This window comes from Neofelis nebulosa, chromosome 6, assembly GCF_028018385.1.
Source record: "Neofelis nebulosa isolate mNeoNeb1 chromosome 6, mNeoNeb1.pri, whole genome shotgun sequence".
In the NCBI taxonomy this organism is placed as follows: Eukaryota; Metazoa; Chordata; class Mammalia; order Carnivora; family Felidae; genus Neofelis; species Neofelis nebulosa.
In genome coordinates, this window is record NC_080787.1 from 94,373,573 (window position 1) to 94,397,006 (window position 23,434).

General features: G+C 33.8%; 1 protein-coding gene across 3 annotated transcripts in view; it reads right to left on the bottom strand.

Moving 5' to 3' along the window:
- ASCC3 (activating signal cointegrator 1 complex subunit 3) overlaps window positions 1-23,434 on the bottom strand; it is a 359,136-nt gene that overhangs the window by 267,801 nt on the left and 67,901 nt on the right. For all 3 annotated transcript variants that reach the window (XM_058734818.1, XM_058734819.1, XM_058734817.1), the window contains exons 6-8: window positions 20,081-20,285; window positions 19,220-19,361; window positions 18,293-18,418 (exon numbers count right to left, since the gene is read on the bottom strand). In XM_058734818.1, coding sequence (XP_058590801.1) covers window positions 18,293-18,418; window positions 19,220-19,361; window positions 20,081-20,285 — 473 coding nt within the window. The remainder of the gene's footprint in view (window positions 1-18,292; window positions 18,419-19,219; window positions 19,362-20,080; window positions 20,286-23,434) is intronic.

Sequence of the window (23,434 nt, forward strand, 5' to 3'; positions counted from 1 at the left end):
GTTAGACTAACTGAAACAGTTAGGTCTAGTTATCCACCATATATGAAACTGGGCCAGATGAAGTCTCCTTATTCACCTTTACTGAGGAGTGACAAATACTTCACCTGATCAAACAAAAATTACTTACAGTCTCTAAAGTGCTAAATGATTAATATAAGGAGTTATTTCCCTTTAGAATATGAGAGTACTGAGGGTTGGGAATTATGTTTTTCATCTTTGTCTTCCTAATGCCTAGTACTAGGCACAAAGGAAATACTCAATGATGTTTTTTTCTATACATACTTCAGCTGAGTCATTCTAATTAAACCAATTATTATCTGTGAGCTGCATCACTGATGAATTTCATAAATAAAGTAATATTTAAGACACTCCACGTTAAGCACAATGACTAACTCCAGAACAGGAGCTGGGTATATGTTATTCTGCTAACATCATTTAAGTTTGATGTTTTCTATCAGATATCATAAATACATTAACATTAATAAATGTGCACCCACCTCCATAAATTTCCATAAAGTTAAACTAACTGAACAAGGATGCTAGGTAAATAAATAAGCACAAAGATGTTTGCAAAAACATCTTTTTTTTTGCATTTTTTTACATAAAAACAAAAACAAAAACATTGAATTCCACAAATAGTGGAGTGGTATAAGTAATTCATATTATATTCTTCATGAATTATAGTAGTTAAATAGAAAACATACTGAGGAAGGATATACACATAGGAAAACGTATCCAAAAGCGAAAAACAAAAAACAAAACACCATGCCACAGAACAGTAACATAACTAAGTATTTGTTGATTTAAAGAAAACATCATGGAAAGATATATAACAAACTGTTTCACTGGAATTGGGATTAGAAAGGAACTTTTGCTTTCTGTTTTATAAATATAAACATTACATTTTAGATATTACTGTTTTAGAGTGAACAGATTTTATAATCAGCTCCACAAACATGCTTTTATTAGGATAAAAATATTTATCTTACCAATAAACATATAAAAGAGGAATATCTACTTTATACTTCTTAAAGTATTAAAAATAACATAATATGGGGTGCCTGGGTGGCTCAGTCGGTTGAGTATCTGACTTTGGCTCGGGTCATGATCTCACAGCTCATGGGTTCGAGCCCCGTGTTGGGCTCTATGCTGATGGCTCAGAGCCTGGAGCCTGCCTCGAATTCTGTGTCTCCAACTTGCACTCTTTCTCTCTTTCTCTCTCTCTCAAAACTTGAATAACATTTAAAAATTTTTTTTAAATTATAAAAATAACATAATTTGTGTCTTTACAGATACAAATATGTAATGTTTTTGTGTTAATACATAATAACTGATCACCCTTTTCCATTATCTCACACAGAAGCCAACATCTTTACCAAACACCTAATTTCCAATTTGAAAATGCACTGAAAAATTAGTGAATTCTGCTAATTAAGAGAAAAGAAAATAGTCCATGGACAGTTTCTCTTTACTAAAGAGTCATGCATTTTAATGGTTCATGGTAATAATTCATTGTGAACCAGACAATCTGGGTAGAGGAAATTAAATCTTAGCAACAAAAGGCCTCAGGAGACTAATCTATTAAATCTTTGAAGAAAGTAAGATTGTAAGATTTTGTAAAAATCAAGTTAGGTATTTTATAAAATGAAATGGATCCAAATTTTATTACATGTGACAAGAAGCCATAAGAAATCATAATGCATAATTCATAACCCTTTCATATTATTTAACTGAATGTATTTACACTATTCTAATAGTATCTGGAAATATTTAACATGCCCCTAAGGAGCAATTCCTAAAAATTTTCACACTGAAAATACTCCATCTAAGAAGCATAATGAAAAAATAAAAAAGAAACACCACTAAATAAACGAGACTTCTAAATATACTCTACTACATGACAACAAAATGCTAAATAAGAAGCTATTAAGGTCCTAAAGAGAAAAAAAAAAAAAAAAGAGAATAACAAACAATAGCAATACCACATTTAATGAGAACTTAAGGTATAATGGGAGTCAGAGAGGAACACTAATCTCTTTTTGGAAGGTGAGGGTACCTTGCTTGTTCCTAAGTTGCAGCTAAGGTTTGAATGCTAAGGAAAACTGAAGAAAAAGTTCTTGAGAGGGAATTTTAAAAGATAAACAAAACTTTGTCTGCAGATAACAAACTCCACTGATAAACCCTTGAGATTGCACATCTGGATTTCTACTAGTGCACTCTTAACAACAACTTAGCAAGTCAGATGTCACTCAGAAGTGACACCCAAATGCTGTGCCAACAATATACAAGAGGATAGTAAAAGTCATGGTTTAAGCTCAATTAGGGGTTTGATTTGGGTAGACGGAACTACCATAATAAGACAGGGCTGCTTTCAAAAAACCAGTATTATAATTACACAAACTTCAGAGGCTTAACGCAGAGGTAAAATTGAAGGTTAAGAGTCTGGTATTTTCTATTTAGTTAATATATTATTTTCACAAGGGAGATGAACTCCTACTGACATGTAGCCAAGTATACTTCCAGGATGTCACTATAAGTGTCACGGCTTAAAAATGTTAAGACACCATTATTTATTTGGTATTACAAACAGTCTTTTCGGTCCAAATTGTGGGACCTGCCTTCTGACAAACAGCTGCACTTCTAATCATGGCAATAAAATAGAAGCACAACAGTCTCTATCAAATTCTGTTGAATCCTACAAAGAAAATGTCATTTTCAGCTTCTTGGCTGATATTTATGGTAATAACTGGTTTCAGCTCTGACTTTAACCTTTAAGGTACTTTCACTAGCTTACTTTGAATATTCAGAAAAAATAAAGTATTTTGGCACTTAGATGGTCAAGCTCATAAAATGTAATAGATATTAAAATATGGGTAATTCTTAATTTAAATTTTCTTATAGTATACATGACTTTAAACTTTCCACAAAACTAATTAAATAAAGCAAGGATATCACTTTAAATATACATCTCCTTAAACAAGAAAATTTCATCAACAGAATCCTCAGATGAATTGTTCTAAGTAATAAGAGACTATTTCCACTTGCATTTAAACTCACAATATCGGAATAACAGTATGATTTTAAGTCAAGAATTCATTTAAGTAATAACTTAGCAAAATAATGTATTATATAAATAAAAGTATTAATGACTTAAAGTGGTCAGTAAAACATACGTGTGTGTGTGTGTGTGTGTGTGTGTGTGCGCATGTGTATTCCATGCTTAAGAACATACTTGGTATTGACTTCCTAAAGATCACAAATTTTAAAATACCTATTTAAATTGGTACCTTTTAAAATGTCTAATATTTTAAATACACAATGTAACATCATGAACTCTTTCCTATAAAATGAAAGATCTGAGAATTACTGATATAATGGGGAAACGAGTAGTAAAGTGGACTTATAAATGATTTCCTTAAACTGAAATTTACTGCTTGTTCCCCCAGATGAGATCTGAAGCTCACATAGAAGGGTTTCAAATACACTCAAACCACTGAAAGAGTAGGAAAAGTGTCGGGTCAAAGACTGCCGGATAGGAACTCAGCCGAGGGTGTGCTGAGAAGGTCAGTGCTTTGAGAGAGGATCCTCATTACTTGGGGTAGGGAGTGTACATGCTTTTAAAAATGACAGATTTCTAGACTCAACCCTTGAGGTTTTCATTCATTTATCTAGGGTGGGAATAGTAATTTGTACATTTCTTTATAGCATCCCAAGTGATTATCAAAGCCCAAGAATGAGGACTGTTACTCTTTCTCTACCCACTCCCAACACAGTGACTATGTTTTCTTAGTCATCTGTTTTTTGTTGTTGTTGTTTGCCTTTTATTTTAACGTTTATTTATTTTTGAGAGAGAGAGAGAGGGAGATTGAGAGAAAACATGAGCCTGGGAGGGCAGACAGTGAGGGAGATACAGAATCCAAAGTAGGCTCCAGGCTCTGAGCTATCATGCACAGAGCCCGACGTGGGGCTCGAATCCATGAACCGTGAGATCATGACCTGAGCCGAAGTTGGGTGTTTAATTGACTGAGCCACCCAGGTGCCCTGGTCGTCTGTTGTTGTTGTTGTTTAATAATTTAACACAACCTACTCTGGAAAGAACAAAGTGCATTTTACTCAGAAAAACTTGTTTAAAACATGTATCAAGTTAGAAGGCATACATTTAGTAAGGGGTCCCTAAAAGACAAATGTTTTGCTTCAACCTCTTGTATAGTATGTAAAAATTTGAAAGGAAAGCAAAACATTTCAAGGAAGAAATCATAAAAATTATGGAATAAAATATGATATTATATAGATTGCTTAAGAATACATTGAGACGTCTTTATATAATGATTTCCCCCGATATATTTAAAATTACTCCAACATATAATTATTATTCTCATGAAGTTGATCAACAATGTAACAGCTTGTTGAGGATGTAAAAAGGTAAAATAGCCTATGTTTAGTCACTGTCATACTTGCACCACTGGATGAAATTTAAACTTGCCCTCTCTAAACTTGCTTTCAGGGTTATAAGAGGGAATTACGCTTAAAAAATGAAATATAAGATACCTAATGAAATGCACAGTATTAACTAAAGAAATGAGTCATTTTACTTTATCTTTATTAATTTAGAACTATTTTCTATATTCCTTCAATATTCATCTTTGAGTAATTTTGAAAAGTTATTTATACCAAAATAATTCCAACCTTATCAATATATCTTAACAGAAAGACTCAAAGTGTACCCAGTTAGATAAAACAGCAAAAAGCTCAGTTATCAATGTGATAACAGTTTACATAATTATTACTCAGGCTAGGAATTTACTGATAATTTAAATTGTATCACAGACACCACTACACATTTTCTGTGTGTTGACTTATATAATCTTTAAAATAAATAGTCTGATGAGAAAAACTGAAATTTGGAGGTGCTATGTAACTCGATCCACATGACAAAATGTGCCAACGGTGAAAGGTGAAATTTTTTTTTTTTTTAATTTTTTTTTTTTTCAACATTTATTTATTTTTGGGACAGAGAGAGACAGAGCATGAACGGGGGAGGGGCAGAGAGAGAGGGAGACACAGAATTGGAAACAGGCTCCAGGCTCTGAGCCATCAGCCCAGAGCCTGACGCGGGGCTCAAACTCACGGACCGCGAGATCGTGACCTGGCTGAAGTCGGACGCCCAACCGACTGGGCCACCCAGGCGCCCCTGAAAGGTGAAATTTAACCTCAGTTCTACTTACCTAACTGGATAAAGTCCCTTTAAAGGCAGGATCATAATTCTAAACTGCTTTGTGCCTATCATACCTCCCAAGCATAATGCCTTGTATCAGTCAGGAGCTAAAGAAATAATTATTGATGAATGATAAGCAATCCATGCATATTTCCAGAGAAAAATAATAAAAATCTATAAATAGCAACAATCATGCCAAACATTTCTGTTTATCATAAGAGGTCTGTGTAAACACAATGCATAGATATATTGGAAGATATGGACTAAGTCTATTTCTAAAGTAATTTGAAATTCTCACATTACAAGTTGAAGTCATCTACTTTTCAGACTTCTGAATTCATTTGAGTTCTAAAATTATCATCATGGGAAAGCACAATATGCTTGAGGCCTTTAATCTCTCTTCTAATTTCTTGCCATAAAATCAATAAAGTGTAGGTCATAAAGAAAGTTCTGTTGTTAGATTTCTCCTAGCTAGAGGTGCAGATGTTAGTTATAACTCTTTCTAGTTTAGTAGGTTTTTTTTAAGTAGCTGATGCTCTGTACCTAGTTAGCTGTTTGCAAGTATTCCCAGAAGACTTTATCATACTACAATCCTGAAGAAGTTCAGGGCATACAGATAAAATTAATTCTTTATAAGGAAAAATATAGACATAATTTCCCTTCAAATGAGACCTAGCTGTTTCATATATTTGAACGATAGTACACTTTCAAAACAACTAAACCTTACTTTTTAAGCAAATAATTTAAATACTTGCTGGGAGCCACAAATAAATAAAAGCATCTTATTTATAACTTTATAAGAAAGCTATCCAATAGAGCAAACTTTTACATAATGAACCTTTACTGACCTCCAAAACAAGAAAATATAGTATATCAAAAGCATGCTTTTCACACATAGCAGTCTGAATACAACAAAATCCCTAATTACTTTTAAGAGTAAGCTGAGAAATTTTTAACTTTTTCCTTACAGTTTCCATAGTAATACTTCACACAATAATTGTAAAATAGTGGCCCTCCTGACAGTGACCAAGTTTTTATAACAGAAATACCATTTTAAAGTTCTATGGAAAAAGTAATATGGACAAGACATAATCTCTAATATTTCATACCAGATCCACACAAAGTTTTCATTACAAAATCAAGAAATGCTTCTTCCTCTGTATAACCCACATCAGCTCTCTTACAAAAAACAATGCTAAATTCATTGTCAATGTTCAGATAAGGCTCAATTCCTCCAGATCACAGCAGTCAAGGAACAACTCAAGTCTCCTTTTCTTCAAGAAATTGTCAAAAGAGCTATAGCCTGCACTAATCCCTTTGCCATCTATATAAAATGGATTAAATTTGCATCACTGACTTTGTGCTTACTGCATTCCACAGTATATTGTTTGTAAATATTCAGCACAGATGTCTTCTTATGTCCCCAGCTATAGTGCAAGTTCCTGGAGAGGGGGGAAATACTCTGTATTTCTTTCTTCATTTTTAACAATGTCTGTCAAGTTACAGGTGTATGAAAAATGTAAAGGGAAGGGGCAGAGAGACAGGGAGAGAACCCCAAGCTGACAGCACAGAGCCCCACGCAGAGCTCGATCCTACAAACCATGAGATCATGCTTAAAAGAAGCCAGAGAGAAAACTTACTTCAAAAACAAACACACAAAAACAAAAAAAACACCTAAATAAGATTGATTGCAGATGTCTCAAAAAAAAAAAAAAAAGATCAATGGAACAGAATAGAGAACCCAGAAAAGGACCCACAAACGTATAGCCAACTAATCTTTGACAAAGCAGGAAAGAATATCCAATGGAATAAAGATAGTCTCTTTAGCAAGTGGTGCTGGGAAAACTGGACAGCGACATGTAGAAGAATGAACATGGACCACTTTCTTACACCATACATAAAAATAAACTCAAAATGGATGAAAGACCTAAATGTAAGACAGGAAGCCATCAAAATCCTAGAGGAGAAAGCAGGCAAAACCTCTTTGATCTTGGCCGCAGCAACTTCTTACGCAACATGTCTCCAGGGGCAAGGGAAACAAAGGCAAAAATTAACTACTGGGACCTCATCAAAATAAAAAGATTCTGCACAACAAAGGAAACAATCAGCAAAGTAAAAGGCAACTGATGGAATGGGAGAAGGTATTTGCAAACAACATATCAGATAAAAGGTTAGTATCCAAAATCTATAAAGAACTGATCAAACTCAACACCCAAAAAACAAATAATCCAGTGAAGAAATGGGCAAAAGACATGAATAGACACTTCTCCAAAGAAGACACCCAGATGGCCAACCGACACATGAAAAAATGCTCAACATCACTCATCATCACTCATCATCAGGGAAATACAAATCAAAACCACAATGAGATACCACCTTAAACCTGTCAGAATGGCTAACATTAACAACTCAGGCAACAACAGATGTTGGTGATGATGTGGAGAAAGAGGATCTCTTTTGCATTGTTGGTGGCAATGCAAGCTGGTGCAGCCACTCTGGACAACAGTATGGAGGTTCCTCAAAAAGCTAAATATAGAACTACCTTACAACTCAGCAATTGCACTACTAGGCATTTATCCACGAAATACCGGCGTGCAACCCCATGTTTATAGCAGCACTATCAACAATAGCCAAAGTAGGGAAAAAGCTCACATGTCCAATGATGGATGAATGAATAAAGAAGATGTGGTATATATATACAATGGAGTATTACTCAGCCATCAAAAAGAATGAAATCTTGCCATGTGCAACTATGTGGATGAAACTGGAGGATATTATGTGAAGTGAAATTAGTCAGTCAGAGAAAGTCAAAAATCATAGGACTTCACTCATATGAGGACCTTAAGAGACACAACAGATGAACATAAGAGAAGGGAAACAAAAATAATATAAAAACAGGGAGAGGGACAAAACAGAAGAGACTTATAAATATGGAGAACAAACTGAGGGTTGCTGGAGGGGTTGTGGGAAGGGGGATGGGCAAAATGGGTAAGGGGCACTAAGGAATCTATTTCTGAAATCATTGTTGCACTATATGCTAATTTGGATGTAAACTTAAAAAAATAAAAAATAAAATTAAAAAAATAAAAATAAATATCTGGTAGAATTCTCCCTGGAGGGGGGGGAGGGGGGGAAAGAAAAGCAGATGATATAATAACATCTTTCATGTTTTAAGATATGATGTGGTAGAATAATATCTTTAGTGTGCTATGAGAAAATAACTGTGAACTTAGAATTCTATTACCAGCAAAAATATCTTTCAAGAACACAGATAAAATAAATGCATTTTCGATTAACAAAAATTAAGAGATTTTGCCAGTTCAGGCACGGAAAAGTCACAGAACATGAACACACTGATGGAATTAAGAAACAGCAAAATATATAGGTAAATCCAAATAATTACTGACTGCAATTACAATAATAGCAGTAATAACAATATCTGGTATAAAACTAAAACAAGATAGAACTAAAATATGTGACAATATCAAAGAAGCTTAGGAAGGGAGTGATTACAAATTAAAAGTTTTTAATAATCCTATTTTGTAATATTTTTAGATCTATTCAATGCTTAGAAAATACTTAAAAAAAAAAAAAAAAGGAACCAAGGTTCCAGGTATCAAACCCCAGAGGGTCTTAGATGGCTCTTTCTATTGGGGTCTCTAAATCTTGGCATCATTGACATTTTCGTAAATGTCCCCAAGACTGTCATGTGCACTGTGGAATGTTCAGCAGTATCCTGGCTTCTATTTACTAGATGCCAGTACCCTCTTAGTCGTGACAACCAAAAATGTCTCCAGATATTGCTAAATGTCTTTTAGGAAGGATGGTGGGGAGCTGAGGGGTGTCCAGTGCAAACCACTATTATAAGTAAGGAATGGGAAAAGAAGGGGTGGAATCAACTCCTTTTTCTTTTCTCATTTTACTTAAGACCTACTTCAGAGTACAGATCTCACTTTTCTAATAATTTATAACTGAAAACAGGACTTTTTCCTTCCTTTGATAACAACTTGGAATGCAATAAACTTTTGGCCTCTTCCAGAGAGAAAGGGGGAACATACCTTCTAACTTGCTATAATTCTTAATTTCCAGATTTATCTGCTGCTTTTGTTTCAAAAAGAAAAATAAAATCCATAGATAAACACTGAAGGTTCTGTTAAAACACAGGGATTTCACGAGCTTTGATGGAATAAAGCTTCACGGCCTACTTCATTCCCTTAAAGCTGAATTTCTCCATTTGGGAGATATTTTTATTGTAAAATATATATATAATCAGAAAGAGAGAATTGATAATTCCAGAAATCTCCAAAGAGCACAAGCATATGAGAAAAGTGCCCAAGGTAGGGGAAAGAACCACTTAAATGGACTGGAGGAAGCAAACTCAAACTTCACCCCATAGGGTTTAGAACAGCTCCTGTTTTTACCAACCATAGTGGAAAACCTCTTATTTAACTGGGAATTATGTTCTCTGCTCAGAAGAGCTATGTCTTATTAGTGGGGCAAAACTAGCCTTTAAATGTTGCTTTGGCCCACCTAAGAAATTTTAGAAGACCTGCAAAGATCAAACTGATCTAAAGTAACTTAGCTATATCCCAAGAAAAAACTCAAGACTATAAGAATACAAAAATATCTGGTACTCATGAAGGTAAAATCATTATGTTTGGTATTCATAAAAAAAAAAAATGACCATGCATGCTAAAAAGCAGAAAAACACATTATGATAAAAAAAAATTGATCAACTAAAACAAATCAAGAAATAATACAAATGACAGACTCTTCAAGGAACTAGAGCAAAGGTCAGCAAATTAACAGCTTGTGTGTCAAATCTGGCCAGACATCTGTTGTTTGCTTGTTTTATTTCGGTTTGGTTTGGTTTTTATAGACTATAAGAATGGTCATTACATTCTGAAAATGTATTTTAATAAAAAAGAAAACAATGAGTATTGAATAGACACCTTGTATGGTCCAAAAGTCTAAAATAATTACTATCCTTACAGAAAGTTTGCTGACCCCTACAGAAATGATTGTGCAAGTGGAAGCACAGAAGATAAAACAACAACAACAACAACAACAACAAACTCATTAGAGATAAAACTCTACATGCTACATGAAAAATACACTGAATGCAATGAACAGTATTTTAGACACTGCAGAAAAAAAGACCGAATTTTAAGACAAGGCAATAGAAATCACCCAAAATGAAACCTGAAGATAGAAAAATTTCAAAAAATAAATAAATAAAACAAAGCAAAAGTTAATAGAACATCAGTAAGCTGTGTGACTGTTTCAGGAACCCTAATTTATCTGTGTAAGACTTCCTGAAAGGGAAGAAGGGGTAAAAAAAATTAAAAAATAATGGTTAGAAATTTCCCACATGATGAAGACCAGAAACCCACAGATCCAAGATGCTTAACCAATGCTTCAACAAAACACTGGAAGAAAACCACATTGAGGCAGTGGTAGGCAGAATCCTAAACTGGCTCTTAAGATTTCCTCCTCAATCCCTACCACCACTCCACAGCATAACTCCCTGCATAAATCCCAGAACCATGAATATGATGGACTTTATTTCCATGATTCCATTATGCTGTATGAAACAGATGACCTTTAGTAAGGAAGATTATCTGGGTGAATCTGACCTAATCACACAAATCTTTTAAAGTCAGAGTTTTTCCACATGAAGTCAAGGATTTAGAGCACATGGGAAATTGATACTCCCTTGTTGGCTGTGAAGCTGGAGCCACATGCCAGAGAAGGTGAGTAGTCTTTAGGAGCTAAGAACAACAGACAGAAAAGAATCAGGAACCTCAGTTCTACAACCCCTACAAAGTGGATATGGCCAACAATCTGAATGACCTTGTAAGGGAATCCTTCCCCTTCAGCCTGGCCAACACAATAGTTTCACCCTTATAAAACCAGGAACAGAGATCCCAGTCAAGCCTACCCAAATCAGACTTTCAGAACTCTGAGATAACAAATGGATGTTTTAGATCACTAATTTTTGGTAATTTCTTGTATGACAACAGAAAGCTAATATAAAGTCATAGCATAATCAAAATGCCTAAAACCAATAAAAAAGAAATCTTAAAAATCAACCAGAAAAAAAAAAAAGCACATGACATAGAGGATTAAGAATGAGAGCATACTTCTTATCAGAAACAACATAAGAAGACAATGCAGCTACATCTAGAAGGACCAAAAAAAAAAGAAATTGTCAACCTGGAATTCTAAATTTTACTTTACTTTAAATTAAATTAAATTAAATTAAACTTTATTTTATTTTATATATATATAGAGAGAGATGGTGTGTGAGCAGGGGAGGGGAGAGAGAGAGAGGGAGAGGGAGGGAGAGGGAGGGAGAGGGAGGGAGAGGGAGAGAGAGGGAGACAGAGAGGGAGAGAGAGGGAGAGGGAGAGGGAGAGGGAGAGAGAGGGGGAGAGAGAGGGAGAGAGAGGGAGAGAGAGGGAGAGAGAGGGAGGAAGAGAGAGAGAGAAAGAGAGAGAAAGACAGACAGAAATAGAGAGAGGGAATCTTAAGCAGTCTCCACACTGAGTATGTAGTTGAAGTGGGGCTCAGTCCTGCAACCCTGGAATCATCTGAGCCGAATCAAGAGTCAGATATTCAACTGACTAAGCCACCCAGGTGCCTCAAACTGGAATCTATATCAAATGAAATATCTTTCAAGAACAAGACAAAATGAAGATTTTTATTCAGACATACAAAGCTGAAAGAATTCATCAACAAACTTGCACTCTAAGAAGTGAATACTAGATGGAAATCTGGATCTAGACAAAAGCATAAAAGGTACCTGATAGGTGCACAAGTATAAAAAAAACTTTTTTTATTAGAAATCTTAATATCTTAAAAAGACTGTTAAAGCAAAAAGAATAACAATGTATTGTGGGGTTTATAAAGATGCATAAGTAGTCTACATTTACATGTCTGTTTGTTCATTTGTTTGTTTTAATGATAATACGTGCTCAAAAATCTAGCAAACAAATATATTAGCATCAGGATTCACATGGCTCCAGTCTCCAGGTGAAGGTAGGCATGTATCAAGGGAAATTAGAATTTGACAAAATGAGTAGAAATTTAATTTGTGCTACATCATTTCTTTCCCCATGAAATTTAATGAAATATTCTTTGCTAAGATCGCTATCAGTGTAAAAAAGATTGTAAACTCACTTTTCAACTTTCAACTTTATATTTTGTTATTATTTCTTGATACCACCTCTTAAAAAGGCAAGGAGTGATTCAAGGCCATGCTTCTGATGAAACTGATGATATGCTTGACAGTGTAATAACCAGCCTTGTGAGCTGTTTCAGGAAAGGCTTTGGGAGCATGTCCAGGTTTTAGCAACATTTCATCCTTTTCAAAGTGGTCTCATGAAAAAGATCCACACTCTAAAGTGTTTTTCTGGTGCTCGCTTCGGCAGCACATATACTAAAGTGTTTTTCTGGGTGCTTATTTAGCTTTCTTGCCTTTATAATCTGATTGAATCAAACCATGTCAACAAACTCTGACTTTAAGATCCCCAGCTCGAGTTCAGAAAACAAAATAAAACCAAAAGAAAAGTAATATATTTTTCTTAAAGTTTATTTCTTTCAAGGGAGCAAAAGTGGGTGAGGGGCAGACAGAGAGAGGGGGAGAGAGAGAATCCCAAGCAGCCTCTGCACTTGTGCAAAGACCAATGTGGGGCTCGAACTCATGAACCTTGAGATCATGCCCTAACCGAAATTAAGAGGTGGACACTTAACCGACCGGGCCACCCAAATGCCCCAGCAATACTTTTTATATTTATTCTATTTGACTTTTTTCAAAATGTCTGACTTGAATAACCACAGATGTCAATAATTATAATGACTGGTTTCTTTAACTGCTATCAATTAATTAGAAACCACTCTCGATGTCTTAATAGAATGACTATGAGTTTAGTTCTTCCTGATCTTGTATGATAGCATCCAATAATACTCTACATATGTTTGGAATGAAAGAATAGCTGAATAGCATAAATGAACACAGAAGTAATTTATTTAATAAATATAATTTCCAAAGTAACAATAAGTCTTTTCATTTTATCCATACACTTATCTGCCAATGTTAGTTTTCATCACTCCACTTTTCATTTTAAGCTAATATTTTAGCTAAAATGTATTAAATACGCAACACTCTTCAACATGTTTTACATATATTAATTCTCACCATTAAACTATAAGGGAGGTTCTATTATCCCAATTCTACAAATGAAAACTGGATTTCAGAGAGGACAGTAACTCGCCCAAAGTCTCACAGCTAGAAAGTGGGGGGTCCAAGTCAAACTAGGTCAGCCTGGAATCAGAGGCTCTGCTCTTAACTAACATGGTGTATTGCCTCCTAAACTTAACATATACAAGCCTTTCCTTTTCTTCTATTCCTCAGCTTGGTAAATGGCACTATCACTCACCCATGAAGCCCCGGATATCATTCTAGACTCAAACAAAAACTTGGATGTCATTCTGGAGTCTTCTCTCTGCTTCATCTCCTCTCATTTAATCAGTCATCAGATCTTATATATACTGGTACCTAAATTATTCTCCATTATCCCATTTTTCATGTAGGATGCCACTTTCTTAACTCAGGTGCTCAGCATTTCTCTCTTCTGCAACAGTTCTACTTCAACCTTCAACTTTGCGTTGCACACAGGACACAATTATCTGATGTGACATTCAGTCAAGAAAGGATATAAAAGCATTTTATCTATAGTTCTGTAGGACTGTTAGGAATGGCATGCAATTATGATGTCAGTAAAAAGAGAAAGATACCATCTCCAAGAGTACTATTCCTGATATATATAGATTCTACCTTATATAAAAAAGATCCAAGCCAACAAAGGCATCCACTAAGCTAACATTCTGCTAACACCTATATTTTTTCCTGAGGTCTAAATTACTACTCATGCTAATGACATCTGGTGGGATCATTATGTAAAGCTACATGACATCAAACGATTTACTTATGCACTTATAATGACATTTGCATTTGAATGTATTATCTAATTATTATTACTGCTTATAAAAGTGCAAATTAAAACCACAATGAGAAATCTCTACACTCTATCCGAGTGGTTAAACTATACATATAAATATAAATAAAACATAAAAATATAATTAAAATGGCTAAAATAAAAATAGTGATAAGACCAAATGCTGGTGAATACGTGGAGAAACTGAATCATACTGGATTGCTGGTGGGAATATAAAATGTTCCCCAGAAAACAGTGTGGTAGTTTTTCTTAAAAAAACTAACTATGCAGCTACAATAATGACCCAATAATTGCACTCTCAGGCATCTACTCCAAAGAAATGAAAACTTTTGTTCACACAAAAACCTGTATACCAATGTCTAGAGCAGCTTTATCCATTTTATGGATGGAATTAGGTTTCATCTTATAATTTAAGTACATAAATTAAAGCCTTAACTCCCAGTGTTACAGTGTTTGGAGACAGAGCCTTTAGGAAAGTAACAAAGTTAAATAAGGTCATCTGAGTGAAGTCCTAATCCAATAAAGCTGGTGTCCTTTAAGAGGAAGAGACACAATACAGAGAAGAGCCCACGTAAAGCCATGGGAGCACAGTGAGAAAGTGCCTGTCTGCAAGCCAGGAAGAGAGTCTTCATTGGAAACTAAATCTATCAGCACCTTTTTCTGGGATTTCTAACCTCCAAAACTGTGAAAAAATAAATGTTCATTGTTTAAGCTACCCCGGCTGTGGTTATGGCAGCCAAAGGAGATTTACACACTTTGTAATAGCCAAAAACTCTAAACACTGATATTCTTCAATGGAAGAAAAGTTAAACTCTCATGTGTGGTAGGCAGAATAATGATCCCCACTGATGTCCAGATCCTAATCCATGGAACCCATAAATATATTACATTACACAGCAAACAAACATTAAGGTTGTAGATGAAATTAACCCATTTAGGAAAACTCTTACTCTTATAACCTAAATTAAAATGAACAAAGTATTTATTTAGAAATGAATATGAAAGAAAAATAAGAAGCCTGATTCATTCATTATACAATGAATGTTAATTTTTTCACATTAAAAATGTTAATATTTAATACACAAAACAAAATAAACTTCAATGATGATAATGCTTATAATGACTGGTAAGGTTTTAAAAGAATTATGTACAAAATTATGTCCTGCTGTATTTCAGAATCACCTACAGTGCTCCAAAAATCATCTTCAAAATACAGGTACCTGGACCCTTCTCAAGAGACTTTAATTTTATAGAAGCCAAGTCACTTGGATTTTGAAAAAGATCTACAGATAATTCTGATGCAGAGGATGAAACCCAGCAATATAAAAGTACATTTTAGTCTAATATATAAACTTACTGTAGAAGACAACTTAAAACTGTAACAAAAAGGAATCAGTTTAAAAGTAATAAAAGTATAAAAATGGAATACCGTATGGTGATTATAAATGATGCTGCAGATATGTTTGCTGACATGGAAAGATGTATGTAGATAAATATACAAATAGACACAAACAGTATGTGTGATATAATGCCATTTTATAAAACAAAATAAAATGCACACATATGTGTAGAATGTAGTTAATTCTGGTTGGCTGTGGTTATTTTTTATGCTGTTCTTTTTGCTTGCCTCCATTATTTGATATTTCTGAATGACTACATATAAATTACACACTCATACACATATATAAATCTATATAAAGGAACTTCATTTTGGTGACAGAAACGGTTAGCTTTAAATAATATGTATACTTTAAATAATTGGTATAACTTAAACTAAATTAAGAATTCTTTTTTCAGTTTAGCACATGCTTATGTATATATTTGATTTCTCAGTGAGTTTAATACCCAGATGATAAGATCCCACAGTACACAGAAAATAAGCAACCTAGGATGCAGACAAGTGCCAAAAGTGCTGGATTATATACTTTAAGCCTCAATAACCAACATATTTGACTGAAACGGTTTGATAACCATTAATTGATATATATTTGATTGAAACTGTGTTCTTAACTCTAAGGTTGAAGAGATACTGATCAGAGGTTCTCACCCATTATCAACGCTGCCTACATGAAATACTCTACATGATCACACCCTCACTCTCTACATGAATACTCTTCAGGTATCTTACATCTTTGCCATTTTTCTTCGAATAAAGTGCATATTTTAGGTATGCGTGGATGCATTTGGTGCAGGTGAGTATTGAGGAGCTGTTAAAAAAAAAAAAAAAAACTATGGGGAGAACTGTCTCCTCTTATAAAAAGGGATAAGATGATATGCCCTCCTATACTCATGTTTGCTTTGATTGTAAACTTAGGAAGTTTGCTTCGGGGCACCTGAACGGCTCAGTCGGTTGAGCTTCCAACTATGGCTCAGGTCATGATCTCACGGTTTGTGGGTTCGAGCTCCGCATCAGACTCTGGGCTGATAGGTTGGAGCCTGGAGCCTGCTTCAGATTCTGTCTCCCTCTCCCTGCCCCTTCCCCGCTCATGCATCCTCAAAAGTAAATAAACATTTAAAAAAAAGTAAAGAAAAAGAAGAAGTTAGCTTCAATATACTAATTCTTTTCCTATAGCCTCCTGTGCACTCTAAAACTTCATGAATTTGGACTTTCCCTATGATGCTGATCACCAAAAACTTCAATTTTACCTTCAATGTAATTTTCCCTTCAGTGTAAACTTCAATTACACTCCACAGATTTGCTAAGTAAATTATATGCAAAACTAAATTCTGACAAATATGTACCCTAATTAAGATGTTTTCAAATACATTTTAAAAGACTATCTGAACAATTTCACTTCGATTTACATACAATCCAATAAATCTGATCCCAAGAACACCTGATTACAAAGTTAGTCATTAATCTGCATTACAATTTATCTAACAATGCCCTATTACTAGAAATCATTCAAATAACTTTAAATACTAAGTCAGACTAGCACTCTCAATATATTGATGTTCTCTAAAACCACTAGGACACAACACTCGATATAATTTATATTTCTGTATGTTCCTTCTTTTTTTTTTTTTTTTTTAATTTTTTTTTTTCAACATTTTTTATTTTATTTTTGGGACAGAGAGAGACAGAGCATGAACGGGGGAGGGGCAGAGAGAGAGGGAGACACAGAATCGGAAACAGGCTCCAGGCTCCGAGCCATCAGCCCAGAGCCTGACGCGGGGCTCGAACTCACGGACCGCGAGATCGTGACCTGGCTGAAGTCGGACGCTTAACCGACTGCGCCACCCAGGCGCCCCTCTGTATGTTCCTTCTAAGGGCCATACAAGTTTACTACAGCACTGTTTTAACTACAATGAGTATACTGAGTTTCCAATATATCCTGGATTGGCACTACTTGATAAGTTTACTTAAGGGAATGATTACTTCTCTACATAGCTTTATAATGAAAAGTTCTCAAACCCTCACAAGTTAAGCAGAAGTAAAAATTATAAATAATTCCTTCCTAAAACTATGTTATTAAAACTCTAAAAATTCAGGAAAATAATAAATCACAAGTTGAACAATTTAAGCAAATCTAAAAGTAAATTAAGAAATATTTATTTTGAGATAAAGCAAATATGGCAAAATTTTGACAAATGGTAAATGAAGACAAAAGATATATGGATAATACTATTCATGCGACTTTTCCATATGTTTGAAATTACTCAAAATTTAAAAGCTGAGAAAAAAATAAATAGTTTAGAATTTGGTCCCCTCCCCAAATAGCATTCTATTATTTTATAGACTGACCATTTGATATATCAATACATGAATCCTTTAAAACATTCTAAGTCCGCCTACATAGGTTAAACCAAATATTAGCTGAAATAGCCAAAATAAACATGAAATTACAGAAATATACACACAAAAATGTTTAATGTGTGAAGGAATGACTTTTTAAAGTTTAAACTCCCCTATTGTAAATTTTTAGTAACTAATTGCATATAGCTCTCTACTATATTAGCCAACTACTAACTTTTAAAAATAATTTTTTAAATAAAAATCTATTCAGAAAACATACCAAGCACCAAAAATAACAACTTTATAAAATGATCATCTCACCTCATCTAAGTCTTGGATATAAACTGGTTTTTCCTCAAAGCCAACTGGCATTGGTTCACTATAGGGAATCTTTACTTCTTCATACATCTTGTTATTCTCTCTTTGAATTCCTTCTGGTAAAATCATCTATAAACATCAGAAATTAAAATTAAATAATAATACAAACAATTGCTCTGGTAGAGATTATTTAGAGAGAAAGAGAAAGAAAGAGAAAGAGAACACTAATGTCTTTAGACACAGCAGTGGTAAATAAATTTAGCTAGTTTAAAGAAAAACAAGGGTGCCTGGGTAGCTCAGTGGGTTAAGCGTCAGACTTTGGCCCAGGTCATGATCCTGCTGCGCTCTGTGCTAACAGTTTGGAGTCTGGAGCCTGGAGCCTGCTTCAGATTCTGCGTCTCCCTCTCTCTCTGCCCCTCCCCTGCTTGCACTCTGTCTCTTTGTCTCCCCCAAACATATTTTTTTTAAAGAAAAACAAGCTTAAGCAAAACAAAAACAAACCAAAAAACCACACACACACGAATTATTCATATACTGGATCTCTCATATAACACACAGACCATATTATGTTAATGAGTTTTAAGTATATATTGATTAGATGGTATCCTGAAGACAAATATACTTGTGTTGCTAGGAAAACTGTGCCATATACATAGTGTAAAGAACATTAAAAAAGTGATGTAACCACTAAAACTCAAAAATACAAGTTCCATAAATAACGAAAGGGAAGAGAACAAATACATTTTGAGTACCTAATATGTGTCAAGAAGTTTCCATACACTGCATTATCTCATTTTCCCCAGTATTTTGAAATTAAAGTTAGCATAGTATATCAACGAGTATAAGAGCCAGAAAAGACACAGGAAAAATCTATGTTATTTCCTCAGAATAGACCTATTATCCCAAAGTGGTCATATACCAGTGACATACCTTTGCACCAGCAATGAATGCTGATGTTCTCATGGCTTCAGCCTGGGAATCATAAACATGGGGATAACGTATTTTTTCAACGTCCATGTCTCTCTGCCTGCTCAGAATTGGAACACTTCTAGCATTCATAAGTGCCTGCTCTCTGTAAATATAAAAACAGTAGGATAAATACAAAATTTTTATCTAGCAAAAGGAAGCCAGTACAAAGTCACTATAATAACAATTTCAGGTAGCTTTCCATTATGAAGTGGAGGAAATTAAATTACACAAAGAAAGATATTAGTAATCCTGACATTTTCAGTGTAACTACATAGGAGTTAACACATTTTGTAGGTACTATTTTTAGATGACATCATTTGATAAGTTTAACTTAGTGTTCTTTATTTATACTTTTGTTTGTCACAATCCAAAGATGTTTAACAAGGTATAAGTTCCTTTATAAAAATAGTATTCAAAATTTAAAGAACAAATATCATAATGCTTTTGTTTCTTTTTCTTCCTTTCTTCTAAATAACACAAGGAAAAGTATTCTTATTAAGCTAGAAAAAAACCCAAAAGTCTCAAAATAAATCTGTGTAGGCTTTACAAATTTTAACCTAGTGGTTTGTGCACAGCACCCAAAATAACTTACTTCTATAATCTAAAATTCTCACCTACATAGATGTAACCAAGAATATTTTAATTAAGAAGATCATTGCTTTCTTATCCCAGAAAATTAGGTTTTCATACAACAAAAGTTTGTTCTTATAAGAAAACCTTACTAGAAGTACGAGTTATCTAAATTGTTAAGACTAACCAAAAAATAATGCATAAAGGTAGCAATTACAACAGAAGCATCTTTCAGCTTCTGGTTTTTATTACCTTTGTATCCGCAATTCCTTAGGATCAAAGCACATAACTCCTTCTGCAATTTCTCCATCTTCTCCAGCCTTTTTTTCTCGTCTGGCAATTCTTTTTTCTTCACGACGATACTGTTTCATTAATTGCTTTTCTTGTTCAGACTGAATGGTAACTTGACAACCATAGTTAGGTTTAGCATTTTCTCCTAAAATTTTTTTGCAATTGTCTACAAAGCAAATTTAAGAAATATCATGTTCTATGAGTTTAAGCTTTAGGAAAACCATTTTTTCCTCTTCACCAAAATATAAAATAGCACAATGCTCTAATAATTCAGTTTTTTAAAACTGTCATATTCAATTGTATGTTTTATGGAGAGTTGTTTTTTTTTTTTTAATGTGATATCTAAGCGATATTAGACAGTGGCTAAGAAAAGTCAGTAGATATTTTCTTCATACACACTACATAGTTTAGTGTCATAAATTCTTACACATAACATCAGGAACTTAAAAATTCAGTTTCATAATTTTGAAATTATTTGTTTACATAATTTCAATAAATATAATAATTATCAATGCTAATTAGCACTTACTGTTAACATAATAATGAAATAAATATATTCTTTACATATTAGATATAACTTTTCCCTGTGTAACAGCCTTACTGTGTTAAATTGAATATATGTTTTTACTCACTTATACATGAAATACAATTTATTAACATTAGCTCAGGATATATTTAGAAGATGACCAGGCAAATAAAGACTGTGATCCACCTTTCTGTGGAAATACAGTTAAAAACAAAACAAAACAAGGGAAGATGGCTAGAGCCACTAACAATCAGGTCAATGAAAGTTCAATGTTTCATCTACAAGGTCCAATTTAAACCTGTGGTTTGGTCAACTCAATATTCAGGAAATTTTTTTCTTCCAACAGGATTAACCTTCTATGTTTAATTAAATCTTTTGAAGTAGTAGTATCCTGGCTCACTGTGGCCCTAAAGGAAATCACAGGAATGTTGCTGAAAGCAATCCAAATCAATACACATTTACTGTATTGGGGACCTACTAGTTCCAGGCACTGCTGTTAGGCTAGGAAGCAATAAAGAACTAAACTTGGTCCATACTCTGAAGGAACACAGCACAAAGTTATTTTATTAAACTCCAAGATCCCACACCGAACAAGGAAGGAATTAAGAAAGCATCAAGATAGCGAAATAGCCTTCTAATTCATTTAAGTCAAATCTTCACAATTCCCAGTCATTTGTCACTACCTCAATACATAATTTTGAATAAATCATTTTAACTCTCAATCACATGAAGCAATCCCTCTGTATAATGGCTTTAGAAATCTCAAGAAGGAAACTGAGAAATAAAGACTTATCACAGGAAAACTATGAAATGAGATATGATCTCCTTTATATTAGTACAGTTCTGAAAAAATGTTTTTTTCTAGGTCATATATATTTTACTTTTTGGTAAAGTCTTATACATCTATTATAATGATTAAGTTTGTAGCCAATTAACTTTCAATGGTAGAGAACAGACAGGTTTGACAAAGGGAGGTGGGTGGAGATGGGCTAGATGAGTGATGGGTACAAAGGAGGGAACTTGTGATAAGCACTGGGTGCTGTATTAAGTAGAATGTGAATAATACCATGTGAATAACACTATGTATTTATTATATAAATGAATGTTAAGGATTCTGTGTGTGAAACTAAATACCCTGGATGACACTCTAAGTGCTATGCTAATGTAATTAACATTTTAAACAAATGTAATAAGAAAACAGGTCTGCTTCATTAATAGCTTTTTTAAGCCTCAAAGAGAATATACTGGAATCCTGTAACACTGAACATAATAGGTAATTTTCAAAGTAAGTCATACAGCAGCAAAAGTTTAAATGTATAGTCTTCCTTGGTAGGTTCAGTTAACTTTAGAGCCTGAAAAGTAGAAATGAAATGAATAAGTTTACCAGTAATTCTATAAAATTTTACTGAAGAAGAATGTGGAAGCTTGTATCCTTTTAGAATGTAATCGTGACCAAAAAGATCTTGTGTAACTACTCAAAACACTGTCCTCAATAGCATAAGCTAACTTAATTTTTATTTTATGACACACCCTGGAGTAAACATTCTTCACATCAGCCCTAAAAATAGAATTTAATTTACAACTATCCTCACCTTAGCAGTCAATCCACTTTACCCACCCACTTCTCACCTACATTTCCTGGTTATAATAAAAACAGAAGAGATAAAATGGGTGATGCGCATCTGGATTAAAAAGTTTTAAAAAAATCATTATGAAAACTAGAAAATGATAAATAGTAAGAAGCAATTTCTAAGACCACGATTTTGGAGGAATAAAGAAAAGGATGGGATGTGATGGTCATATTAAAGTAGCTTAATAAAGAATGCAAATATAATTTGGTAGTTTTTAAAGAATTTTGAAGGATCCTCAACACAAAATTAGATCAGAAGATACAAATGGATGAGAACACTGAGAAAGTAATAAGAGTCTGAAGAATCTTTTCTTCAAGAATATTTCCTTTCCATACCACCTCCCTCCCCGCAAATAAAGGAAAATATCTGTTTAAGGCATGTACACAAAAAACTCTACTGAAAAAAAAATCTGAAACATGCTGCTTGTCAGCTTCTTTACACTAGTCCTTAGACAAAGTTAAAGCCTACTAATACCCCACTTTTCTATAGTAAAATTACTACTCTTAGATAGTGGCAATAATAATGATCTAGCTTAGAATAAAAGAGTAAAAGCAGTATGAGAAAAGTAGATAATATTTCTGGGCAGATTGATGGTTCAAATATTTTTTTTTAATAATTCAAATCTAATATTTGTTTTTGGGTTCAAAACTATGTTGCTTCTAAAAAGTTATCCAAAGAGAATAAAATTTGTGTATAAATGTTATACAAAAATGAACATAATTAAACTGCAAGACAACACTAACTCATCACCTATAGTTCCAAAAAAAAAAAAAAAACAAAAAAAAAAACAGGTGAAGCTGGAATCATTTTGAACTTTCTGTTAAGTAAATTAGCACTATTAACAGGTGAGATCAATATGTATCCCTATATCAACACTTAGGAGGCTGACAAAATAAACAATAAATTGTCAGAATTTACATTGCAAGACTAGATATTCACATTCATTCCTTTCTTTCTGGCGGACACCCATTTTAAATGCTCTTAAACTCTGGTGGTTTCCAACAATGTGTGATAAATATCTTTAGCAGGTGGGAGAGCCTTCTTAGAGCAAGGCAGTTTGTAAGTGATAAAGTTAAAGAACAACGAAACCTGCATAAAGACAAAGTGGCTAAACTCAATTCTTCTAAGTTTCTAAAAATCTCAAGACAACTCCAGGAA